Here is a 12,388-nt window from a genome sequence, read left to right on the forward strand (position 1 = left end):
TGAGTCTCCGATAAGGAATGTTGTCTAAAGCTTTTTGGAAATGTAAGCATGTGCTCTCAAGTGAATTGCCCACTGTGAAGAGATTTGCAGCACTTGCCTCCTTTCTGCAAGGAGGTTGTATTGCTCTTTCAGCACTTGCAGATCTTATAGGAAGGAGTGTGATAGAAGACCCGTGAGACAGAAATGTTCTGTGTACGCTTCCTCCAAAAAAGTGCTCCGATACCATTAGTATGTGAATACTCAAAGCTCTGTTTCCCTCCTTTAAAATGAAATGCTGCAGGTTGCCTTCGTCCTGTCAGCTCTTATTCACTGAATCCTGTGCAACAGTGATTAAAGGCACTGAAGTACGGCTCTGCTGCTTGCAAGGGAGGTGGAAGTGCTGCACGACACTGCATCGACTGCGCTCACTGCTCAGCTGTTTACGCAGCTCACGTGGCTGTGTGGCGTTGTTGGAGGATGCCTCTCAGAACTAAGATTCGCTTGATATTTGGCACGGCTGTGATCGCTGTTAAACATCTGACCTCTGTAGTGTCGGGGTATCCAGCCGCTGTGATGTCAGGCCAGTTTTGCTGGGTGGATAAGGCAGAAGAAAGGAGGCATCAGCAGGAAGGCAGACTTTGTAACTTGCGTTGTATTTGCCCAAGTGTACATGGGAGTAATTTTCAGGTTTGGTGGCAGAAGTGGGTCAGTTAACAACTCTTCATCTTCAAAGGAATGCAGGTGATGTTATCAGAGCTTGGTCTTACTGAAAGTCAGCAGGTTCTGAAATGTCCAGCTTGCCCTGATAAACAAGATTTGGACATTTAAGCAGTGTTACTCAGTTTGCATATGTTTTAAGAACATCTATGTCCTCTTTCTTTGCAGAGGAGGAAAGATCTTCCATTGATAGGAGGGAAGGAGAAGCTAAGGCAAGGTTTGTCTTTTCTTCTCTGTGGAATGTGTGGTGACTCGAAGGCAGTCTGGTCCGGTGAATTAACTTAACTTTTGTTGTGGTTTTGCTGTAATACCTGTTGTAGTGTCTGGTTCTGTTGTAGCAGTATAACAAGTTTTTACAGATTGATACCTCTCAACGGGACTTGATCTGAAGTACAAAACCAAAATAAAATACATGGCAGCCATGAAGTTTCACAACCAATCACCCTGCCCTGGAGGGCCAGTAGCAGTTCTGCTCTGCCTGGCTGGTGCATTTGAATGGACCCTATGTGGAAAGCGAACTCCTCATTAACATACTCCTACGGGAGGGCTGGTGCTGAAGGAACAAAGAAGCTGCTTACCCCATGGCAGAAAATTCTGACTTAGCAGGCCAGGCCAGCTGCCTACAATATTCAGACCCAAACTGAGCGAGGATGCTGAAGGATACTGTGTACAGGAATGTGCTTTCCAGAGCCATCTAACCTCTCGTTGGTTCATTAAACATTAAGTATACTTGGCTAAGAAATCACTTTTTCTACATCTTTCCTTTCTATCTTTTGTGTGCTCCAAAACATGGAACCAGAAGTCTGGTTTGCCGTAACCGTTCCTAAGCCACTGGGGGCTTACGGGGACTTGTGCAGTCCTTACAGAGCCTGAGCTCGGGGCCCCTGTCCCGCAAGAGAAACAAACAAGAAGCCTGCTCTTGGGAGTATGTCGGGGGCCTGGAGCTGAGGACTGCACGCTCTTCATGCTTTTAGCCTGCTTTGTTACAGAAATAAGGTTTGAACTGGTGCGTTGTCCTCGGTTCTTTTCAGTGGCACAGTCTTAACACCAAAAACCACTGACAAAGTTTGACAAAGATGTGGAGGTGCTGAAGCAGTTAAGTTCTAGCTGGTTTTAGGAACAGGCAGTCATAGAAAGAAGAAAGTTTCCACTCTGAGGAAAAAGCTGGATTCTTGTAAGAATCCTTTTGTGGGAAGGAAGATAAAAATGACTCAACAGCATGAAACAGCATGAAAGTTGCCCTTCCTAGGCTTCAGCTAGACCCCAAGCACCTGTGGGAACATGAAACATCTTGGTGTATGACAACAAGCACACTATTCCTGGAAAACGCGCCCACTTCTCAGCAGCAGAAATAATGGCTTCTTCTCTCAAAACAGGTAAATTCTTTAAAACTAAATGTTGATATGAATAGTGTATGGCAGTGAACAGTTACTTTTGTGTTGATGGCCAAAGAGTCTTCAGAATAAGAAAATAAATAAGCACATTCAAAAGAACTCAGGTGTCTGGTTTTGAATATGCCTTAGTGCTTCTAAAAATGTAATGTCATTAGGTTGCTGAATCTCGTAGCTTCAGACTGCTGGCCTTAACTGTTTATCTTTTTAAGCAGAAATTTTCAAACATTAATGTTAAAAAAAATAAGTGACAGCAAGAAAGTTCGGTATCTGGAGGCAAGTACTTAATTTTAAGCACTGCTTAAGGAGACTGAATTTCTGGGCTGCTCTCCTAACACTGTGGATGTTCACCTGGTGTACACGTGAAGTGCTGAGCGCTCCGCGTTAGATGGGATTTACTGCTGCAGTCATCGGAAGGGATGGCTGTGTACACGTGGTACTTCTGGGAATGGCACGCACGAGCTGTACCAGCAGCCGAAACCACGGACACAACCTGCTATTCCTGTCCTAGCAGAGCAGTTAGAACCGACAGGACTTGTTATCCAGTAGCTGGGGAGCTGACTTCTTGTATTCTAATGAGAGTTCACACTTCCCTACCCTCATTTCCTTTTCGTCAATGCTATCTCCAACCTCAGTTTCAGGGTTGACCTTTGGTGCTTGTGGTAACTAAAAGACAAAACAAAACCACCTTCCTCTATGATATTGAGAATAATGCCAAAAATGGTACAGCAGAAATACCACTTCTTCACTTAAACTTAGCTGAAGCCTGTTCAAAGGGGAATTGTGCATGCTTTGGGCTTGCTGTTCAGAGGTTAGAGGCATAAATCAGCTCCCTAAAACAACCACATTATCAACGGCGTTTGATCTTAAAGCACTAAAAGCAAATGAAGAGGCTAGAGTTTCGCAAGAGAGGTCTCTTTTAACTCCCATGGGTGTCACAGAAGCCAGCAGAAATAACAGAAATTATATACACCAGTGGTTGGTGTTCCCAGTAGGGGTGACAATAAGCAGTTGCCCAAAATCATTCATGGTAACCCTGCGTTTGTTCATTTTTTCTGGAGTGCTCTGCCTGATGGCTCTTGGCATTCTTGCTGATGAATTCTTCCCCCCCCCTCCAAGTTCTTTAGTGTGTTTATAAAACTCCTTGAGCATAAGTTTGGTTTGTGCTTTGTGTGGGTGAGGGAGCTGACAATGTGAGCTTTCTTGCAGATTCCCATTTTGGCATGATGACAGTGTGGGATCTTCCTTCGGGACATGTGCCAGCAGAGTTATTCTGCACAGCCCCGTTCAGGGATGGAGAAGCATGCCGTGCGTCCTCAGTTCTGGGCTGCCAAGAATCTTTACTATGCAGGTACGCCTTGCCTGCTTTGCTCTTGTCCAAAAAAAAACCCAACAAAACCCAAAGAACTGTTAGTTGTTTGGACAAGCATTTTTAATTGCACTGTGAAGAAGTTATATTCAAAATTTTCAAGGATCTGTTGCTCTTCTCCTTATCTTTATTCATCTCATTCTCCTATAGCCTGATTTTGGATGGGATTTTTAACTCATGGGTTACTGTCTAGAGTGTTACATCTTTTGCTTGTAAGCTTCCTAGATAGACAGCTTCCTAGATGGATAATGTCCCTTCTGTTCTGTCCATCACCTGTTGCATACATACGGGTACGAGAAGCATTTTGAAAAATGTTAAATGCTTGCTAGAGGTTAGTATTTTTGTGTAGCTTTGGGTCTGGTTGCTGTCAGAATATGCTTTTTCTCAGTGAACAAGCCAGTATAATCTCGATTAAATGTGGTATGAGTGTTAAAAGGCATCGATAAGCCATATTAAGGTTTGGGTCTACCGAGCATGTGATAAATCACTGAAACCGAAAGACGGTTCCAAGAGCTTTCTGAAATCTGAAATCTTAAGCTGAACAGTGGTAAACTTTTGAACTCGAAACTTGTTTGGGGCTTTCTGGTTGTAAAAGGTACTTTTTATATAAGCTTAGTGGAAAACACTTGACTAATAGCAGTATCTTTTTGTAAGAAGGCAGAAGGAAAAATAGGTGTTTTAGACCGGCAAAAACAAGCTGGGTTCCTGCTGTGTCAGATCTGAAGATGGGATTGTAATTTTCCAAGAAGCAACAGAACTTACTCACTGGCCGTGCTGTTCAAATAAATGTGTCTCCTCTTCGCCTCTTCTGTGCTCAGATGCAGAGCTCACGACCGCCACATATTTATGGATGAGGGGAAGGTGGTCTTTTTGGCAAGCATGTAGAAACATCTCTTGTAAAGATACTGCCTCTTTACCAACCCGAATACCGGGTTGCCTGTCAACAACTGGTCCAGCACTCGGACGAGCCCTGCTGAGCTAGAGGTGTGAATTCAGGGGGCACACACCTGTCCCCAGCATGTCAATGTTTCCAGTGCCTCCAGCAGTGAGAATTTCACTGGCAGAAAACGTCTAGACTTTCCCTGATAGTGCATAAAGAAACATATTTAAAATTGGGAGCGTAGCTTGGACTGTATGATGAGGACTGCTTAGTGAGGGTTTACCAAGATACGGGTTGTAGCGTGGCGCGAGGGTCTGCCCCCATCTTTTCTGGAGGGACCAGGGAGATTCTTCTGCCTGAGGCAGGATGGTTGATGTGCTGGTTCCAGGAGCTATTTAAAACACTCCTGGCAATAGGACTGCGTTTGATTAAGCTCTTGCTGTGTCCTGACTGGTCGAGGACTAAAGAATTCTCTCTGTGGTGCTACAGCCACATTGGCTTGTTTTGTTTTTCCAGAAAGTGAACGAAGGTGACGAAGACAGGAATGCCATGCCGCTCATGCAATGAGTGCATGTTCCCTTTTACAGAGCTAATAACTCACTGGGGCGTGCAGACCAAACCAGCTGTGACGTTGCCCGCTACCAGGTTCAAGAGGAGGTTTTTCCATGCTCGGGATGACACCATGTCTGACAGCAGCGGGAGAGTGGTATTGCACAGGCAGCCTGCTTAGATGGCGTGCTCGGTCCTCCCTTGGCCTCTGGGAGCTGCCACAGCCAGGCTGTTTTGCCTGGAGGCCGGTAATAATTCTTGCTGGTGAGAGTCCAGTTGTTTCACAAGGCAGTAAATCCTCAGATGTCAGCTCAGCATAGGAGCATCCATGAATGGATCCTCCCCGCAGAAAGCCTCTCCCACTGTATCCGTTTCCCTATTGAACATAACAATACCATCAAGAAGCAATAAATCTTTGCACTGGGAGAATTTGGTGTGCTCGTCAGCACAAGGAAACAGCAGGGAGAGGAAATGTCTATGAAACCACAGCCTGGGGCTCTCAAATGTTTATCTGAGCTGGTGAGCAAAAGGGTTTTGAGACCATTTTAGAGTCAAAAACAGTCCTTTATTTTGCATAGTCGGCCGGCTCTTACTAGGGATTGCCTAGGTAAAACGCTCTTACCAGATTTCAGGAAGAGGGTAAAGGTCTTCCTGGCTGACTGCAGTTTGAATAACGTTGAAGTCTCGTGCTCATGGCTTTTTACAATCGCTAAGTTTGGTCATTTTCTTACAAAGGAAAGACGAGCGTAAAATTCTCTTACCAGACTTTCTTCTCATTTCTTTTTCTAAGCTCTGGCTTGTTCTTATTAAAAGAGCATTTTGCCGAGCAGCGGGAATTAAAATAGTACTAGGCAATGTCATGTGCTTTACTCCCGTGCCTTCCTTGGTAATAAACACCTGGGCAGCTTTCTCTTCCCTTCCAGCAGTGCTTCGTAGCGGTGGTCTTGCTGTGAGGCATCTGGAGCTCTGCAAGGCTTCTTTTCTGGGGAAGCTTCTTCTCTAGGGGCGTGGAGTCAGAGCCTCTGGACATCCTGCTGTTGGAGGTGCTCTGGGCAGCAGAAAGCTGACACGTTTGTGTAGTTTTGGCCTCACTTTCCCACTTCTGTAGCTGGTAACCTGCCCAGTCAGAGCTTTCCGGACCTGAGGAAAGGAAGGCAGCCCGCGAGTTCCTTACAGCCTGGGCACAATCTGAGGGTGTAACAAGCCGTGGGGACGTGGTGGGAAGCAGTGGTGAGGCTTGCTTACCCGCAGCCACCTACTCCTTGGGATTAACCACTGTGCCAGCGCAGAGGTTTCGGCCACCCTGCCTCCTGCCCCAAAGCGAGCCAGCAGGGAGCACTTCCCGGCTGCAGGGCAGGGCTGCTCCGGCCTCTCGGCGTGTGGCCGGGACGGAGGCGCTCTCCTCTCACAAGGGGTACCCCCGGCCTCGGGGGCCCTACAGAGCTGTCTGGGGCCGCTGAGGTGTCCCAGGGTTAACCCCACCTCGCCTCCTGCACCCTCCCTCTGCCTCCCTGCGGGTTTCGGCATGCCTGTTTGCAGTGAGGTGAGGAACCAGCGGAAGAAAAACTCAGGTTTCTATTGGGAAGTGCTGACAGTCCTTGCTGCGGACAGACTGCCTGCCACCAGAACAGGCTTTTAATTCAGGCACCAGCGAGCTGGGTTGGGTTGGAGGGGCTGCTTTATTTATTTATTTATTTAAATCTATTTTACTGTAGTGTCACAACAAGCTCTCTCAGATGTGGATGTGTTTGAATGAGGCTTCGCGGTGCTAGGCGCTACTAAAAACACCGATTCCTTTTCCCTTATGTCCCTGGAGGTCAGGGATTTGCCAGATGTTGGAGGAAGAGGTTGAAATAACTTGGTAAAGCATCCTTGATGGAAAACTGTCCAGAATTAATTCATGGGCCGTGTTCTGACTGCTGGGGCGCTCTGGATCCCTGCCAGCATGGGCTTGACTAATCTTTGCCTGTGACTCAGAACAGAGATACCTTGTTGGGAACCTCTTTTTTTTTTTTTTTTCCTTTTGAAAAAATGAAGTGAAAGTTTATCAACCTGTACAGTTAAATGAAGGATCAGCTAGCCAAATGAGGAAGTAAACCTTCCTACAGAATGAGCTCCAACCTGCTCACTGCACTTGTTTGCTTTCAGTTGACATCAGCCTTGTCATAAAGGCTCTAAATACTGTCTGACTTCCTTGTGGGCTCAGTGCTACCCTGAATCCAGCTTCTGGCTCGCCAGTGGTGGGACGACATCGCTGGGACTCGGACAGGTAACGTGCAGAGCGAGTGGGACCACCCGTGTGTACAGCTCCCGGGGTGGCTGCTTCTGTTACTTTTGGCAAATCTGGCAGAGAGGGTGGGGAAGAAAAAGGCAAATCCTTTTGTAGTCATCTAGTCTTGTTGTTAAGAGTTTATGTGCATCTCCAATTTGTGAAAGTAAAAAAATGTTATTTATCTGAAAGTAGAGCAACACCCTTTGTTCAGAGAAGAAAAAGCTCAGGGGAGGGCCCCAAGGAGCTGGCTGGTGCAGGCGGTTTGCAGGGTGACTCTCGGGGACCGAGGGGGAAGAGGAGGCAGCCCGGCCCGCGTGTGTGTGCCTGTGAGCGGGGCACAACCCCACAGCAAGAGAGGAGCGCCTCTGGGTAAATTTAGCCTGGAAGTGAGAAGAGGTTATTAGCGGAGGGAAAAACACGAACAGCTTCCCAACAGGGTCTGCTGAGGGCTGGGGAAGGTGGCGGGAGGAAATCTAAGCAGTTTGAAAGTGAAGGTCGGAAAGTTCATAAATCGGATTTTACAACCTGTTTGTGTGTGATAGGAAAAGCTGGGCTCTGTGGTGCAGGGTTTCTTCTCATCGTATCTTTTTGCACTGGTTGTAGCAGCCAGCTGACCTCTTGGACTTGGGCACACTCCCGATCGCTTACCGAAGTGTAAGCTAGTGATTTTATTATCCGTCAGTTCTCCCTTTCTGAGGGTGACCAAGGCTTTCATTTCAGGGTTTCAAACGTGCTGATTCTGTGGTGAAAACCCTGCAGTCACGCTATTACTCACGTTTAGTATCTGGCCAGGCAGTAGCAGAAATGCGGTGGTTAACTTTGCAGAAAACCCGGTCTGGCCAGGAACGCCGTGCTGGTGAGCAGCCTTCCTTCAGCGAAGGCTCGCGCGCGGCGCGGGGGCTGCGCGGTGCGGTGCGTGCGTGGGACAGCCGTGGTCACTGCGCCCGCTGCAGCTGCAGGCCTGCCCGGGGAGGTTGTGCCTCCTTTCTGATGGAGTCCAGGACCGACACGCAGAACACAACGTGATACTAACGTGGGATGTTGCGCTGGTGCAAACCGTACCCGTCAGGATGCACGGAAACACAGCTTTAGAAAATAACAGTGATGGCTATTAAAATATGCCTTGAATGTGTTCTTTTTGACCTGAGGACAGACAACAATTTCAGTTTTTCATTTATGATAAATTATTCAGATAATCCAGACATCAAAACAAACGAAGTAGCACGTGTCAACTTGACAGAGTGTTCAGAGCCCCTGGCTGTGCACCTGAAAGCAGGGTTTGCTGCACTGCCAACCCAGCCGTGACCGCTTGAGCTATTTTCAGGTACGCAGTTATATTTCTGTATTTCAGCTCAGTGAGCAGTTATTTCAAGGCAGAGAAATCATTTCAGTACTGAAAAAGCAGGGAAATTCATTTTCATTGTCAGACCAGGAATTGAAAACAAGGATTAGAGGTAAAGTGTGCCACATTTCTGAAGTGTACTGTAGGGAAAGCCTGTCAAGTCCACCAGCTAAAATAAACATCACTTCCTATTGTTTAGATGGAAAAGTACACGTGGTAACTGCTTTCCCCTTATGTATGTGACATAATCAAGGTATTTTCTGTTTTGCTGATGCTGCTCATCACTTCAATAGCTCAAGATTTCTTCTGCAGAAAAATACCTGACAGTTAAAATGCTATGTAGGGAAGTAAAGGTCAAAGTTGTACGAGGTATGGTTACTGACTAATTATCGGGTTTTCCTGTTTCTGGCTGAACAAATACTAATTGGTTTTAAATTAACTGAGCCCAGTGCAGATTTCTCTTCCACCACCCTGGGAAGGGCTTTCAATGCCTTGGGGAGGAGCTGCAGTCACGGTCCCCTCCCATCGGCTCCTTCCTGGTGGCTCCATCTCCTCCTCGAGAGGATTTCAGCTTCTGAGCTCCCCGAGGGGGCAGGAGGAGCGGCCAGGCGAGCGCAGATCGGGCTGGGAAGGGGAGCGGATGGGGGTGCTGCGTCTGGCCAGGAGGGTACTTGTTTGGTTGGATAATTCTGGGCCATTTGCTGGCCACGACGAGGCTGTTAACCTTGGCTTGTACCATCACAGAGCAAACTGCTGATGGACCGCAGTGGCCCCGGAGCCGCGTCCTTCCCAGGGCTGAACGCCTCGCTCTCACAGCTCCAGAGTTTGCTGCATTTTCTTCCCCGTGCACTCTGCAGCCTGCACTTGTTCTCCCATCAGTGACGGTGCTGAGAGAGCTGCAGGGAAGGGAAGGCGGCCACACTTGTGTCCTACACATGGATGGGGGAACCAGCCATGGCTGTGATTCTGGTAGCGCCAATAGCCGCAGAGGTGCGGTGAGGGAAGCGTCAGTGCAAGCACGCCAAACGTAGCTGAGAGCGTTTGGCCTGGTGGATGAGTAGTCCCCATGTGTGTCCTTGTCTTGTTTTGCTCGCTAAGTTGAAGTCTTTCTGGGCATGGCTGCTTATGCTGCCCATCGCTTTCGTTTACGGGGCAGAGCAGAAATGTAAATAGTGAAGTTCTGGAGAAGCTCGAGGTAGCTTTCTGCTGCATCGGCACACTCATTTCTGAAGTAGCTGCTTCTCTCGACAATAAATCTAAGTGAAATTGAAACCACTTTTCAGATTGCTTCCAACCACTGCTGATGACAGCTTTCAAAAAACAAGCTGCTTCTCCGAATGTGAATACCCTCACTGAAATAGAAAACAACAGGAAAATATTAACTCAGGCATCACTGGAACGGATGAGTGATAGGATTTCAGAAGGGTTGCCTGTGCATGCACACAGACACATACTAGGAAACACTGCCCTATAGAGAAGTTCAGAGTTCCTGGTTACTTTGCAAATAATGTGTTTCCTTAAATCACTTGGTGAGGTTTGCTGGGCATGTTAAGTTGCTATGGCATCTGAGATCATCCAACAACATTTGTTAGATTTTTATCTGCGGCTCGTTAACCACACTGAGCAAATTGAAAATCCCCGGTTACACTGCGTTTTATATCATATCCTGTCAGATAAGTCTGAAGAACAAACTTCACGCATGCAGCGTGACTGCGTACGGCAGGCTTGCAGAGCTCGTGAAGTAGGATGACACCTGTCTGACATAATGCCCGGGGACCGACAAACGTCGCGTGGAACACGCCACTGCCGTATAAATAGGAGCGGGACAGCAAAATGCTTTAATGTTGAGAGAAGGCTGGGAGGGTTTCTTCAGAGAGAAGACAGCTGAGCAGATAGCCTCTGCTGCGTGCTAGACAACTTGCTGAGCTTGTACGTTCTTCCTTAACACTTGTGCTTTGTTATTTCTCATCTTTCCCCTGCCTGAAGCTGATGCCTGCTGGACGAGGCTGGGAGGACGGCAGCGCTGCGTCCGAGAGGAGCATCGATGCCCGCTGGGATGGCGCTGGCCGCTTCTAGCAAGCCAGCGCCGCCACGTTCCGGGAGAGTTTCTGCAGCAGGCATGGAAGTGCATCACAGCAAGCTGGACTTTTTCTGCAAGCTGGGCTACAGTAAGCAGGACATCTGCAAAGTGCTGGAGAACCTGGGCCAAGAGGCCCTGGAGGACGACGTGCTGAAAGAGCTGATTCGGATGGGGAGCAAACCCCAGGCTCTGGAGAGCCAGGCTCAGCCCTCCCTGCCAAAGCTCGTTGCCCGGGGGTCCTGTAGCACTTCTCCAGTGCCACAGTGGCTTGGGGGAGACGAAAGTGATTCCTCCAGTCACTTGAGACCCATTGTGATCGACGGCAGCAACGTCGCAATGAGGTAAGCTGTGCTTCCCAAAAGGGATCTCCCTTCCTCGGTGGCTTTTGAATTGTAAAGCTGGTGGCTTGAAGCGTGCTTTTTCCAGGTGAGAGGTGCGTTGTAGTATTTGATGTATAATATATGAAGCACTGCGTATTCCTCTTCTTTGGCTGAGGCACAGCTTACAGGGACCTTCTGTATCTAAGCCCACAAATACATACACCTAATGCAGTCACTAGCTTTCTCTGCATTTTGACCTTTTATAAGGTAATGTCAGTGTGATTCAGCAGCTCTTTCCCTTTTAGCTCACCACTGATGTTTCTCTGCCTTTTCAGATGGGTACCTAGGATTTTTAGGTGGACAGAACAGCCCCACTTACTTAGGAAGTAGAGGGAAAATTGAAGACAGGTGGCTGTGGTCCCTAACAAAATCACAGTTGTATTGTTTTCACTTGCAACTAAATCCCAACAAGGTTCCTGGCTTGTATTTTTTTTTTGTTGTTTGACCACATTTTATAGAAATATCAGGAAAATGATAATTGACTTTCGTATTAAATAGTCTTATTTCTTCCTTAATTCATTCTGTTTCTGGGAAATGTGAAAGCAACCCATCCCGGCCAGTTATATTTCCTAAGTAGCATCGTGACTCCGTAGAAGCACTCTTAGTGATGCAGAGGCTGGCATTTCCATGTGGCTGGGAAGTCCAGAGGCAGCAGCGAGTTGGCCTCAGTTCATTCCTTTGAGCAGTGTGAGCTGCCAGAGGCCCCAGCAGAGCGCCGATGCCCTGGCTACCCACCAGTCCTTCTATCGGCCTCCCTTTCCTCTCTGCAGGGCCAAGCCCGTCCATGCACTTTGGAACAGAGCAGAGGAGGGCTTCCTGCTTTGGTCATCTCGGTGTGAGGTGAGATGAGACCACATCCCCTCTGGTTAGAGGGCAAAAGGGACGCATCCAGAGCAGGTGATTCTGGAGGCTAAGGAAGTTGTGCCATCTTCTGGATGAAGGGAGAAATCCCTCCCGAAAGCAAGGGGATCCTCAGGGAAGCTCACAAGTAGTGAGAAATACACAACAGCTGTCCTAGGGTCTCCTGCCTGTTTGCATTTTCACCCTAGACCCACCTTAGGGTGTCCTGTTTCTGTTCGAAATAAATGAGCACCAGCTTTGACGGAGCAGCTCACCGGAGCATTCACTCTTTTGTCATTTTAGGGGCAGTGATACCTGTGGCTGGCTCGGTTCTGCCAGCACAGCCGTGTCCTTGCTGACTTCCCAGGGTTTTTAGAGCAGGCAGAGGGGGACAGAGCGGAGAACAGCGCTGTCTGTAATGCGGCAGCAGCTGCAGCCTTGCCATGTTGACCGCACGCCCACTAAAATGGTTTTCCAAAAGCCACCCGTGCTTCCAGCATGTGAAACTTAAATCTTTTTAAGGATAGTTTCCAAGATGCAAGGCAGAGAGATGTTTGCCTGCCTAGATTCTTGAACGCTGGTGTTTTGC

General features: G+C 48.0%; 1 protein-coding gene across 4 annotated transcripts in view; it reads left to right on the forward strand.

Moving 5' to 3' along the window:
- Window positions 1–139: 139 nt before the first annotated feature.
- ZC3H12D (zinc finger CCCH-type containing 12D) overlaps window positions 140–12,388 on the forward strand; it is a 22,114-nt gene continuing 9,865 nt past the window's right edge. The window contains exons 1-3 of one of the 4 annotated variants that reach the window (XM_083829981.1): window positions 140–2,072; window positions 3,297–3,438; window positions 7,034–10,920. In XM_083829981.1, coding sequence (XP_083686107.1) covers window positions 10,544–10,920 — 377 coding nt within the window. In that variant the 5' untranslated portion in view covers window positions 140–2,072; window positions 3,297–3,438; window positions 7,034–10,543. The other 3 variants (XM_083829983.1, XM_083829982.1, XM_083829980.1) reach the window with 3 other exon arrangements.

This window comes from Anser anser (assembly GCF_964211835.1).
Source record: "Anser anser genome assembly, chromosome: 3".
NCBI classification, from domain to species: domain Eukaryota; kingdom Metazoa; phylum Chordata; class Aves; order Anseriformes; family Anatidae; genus Anser; species Anser anser.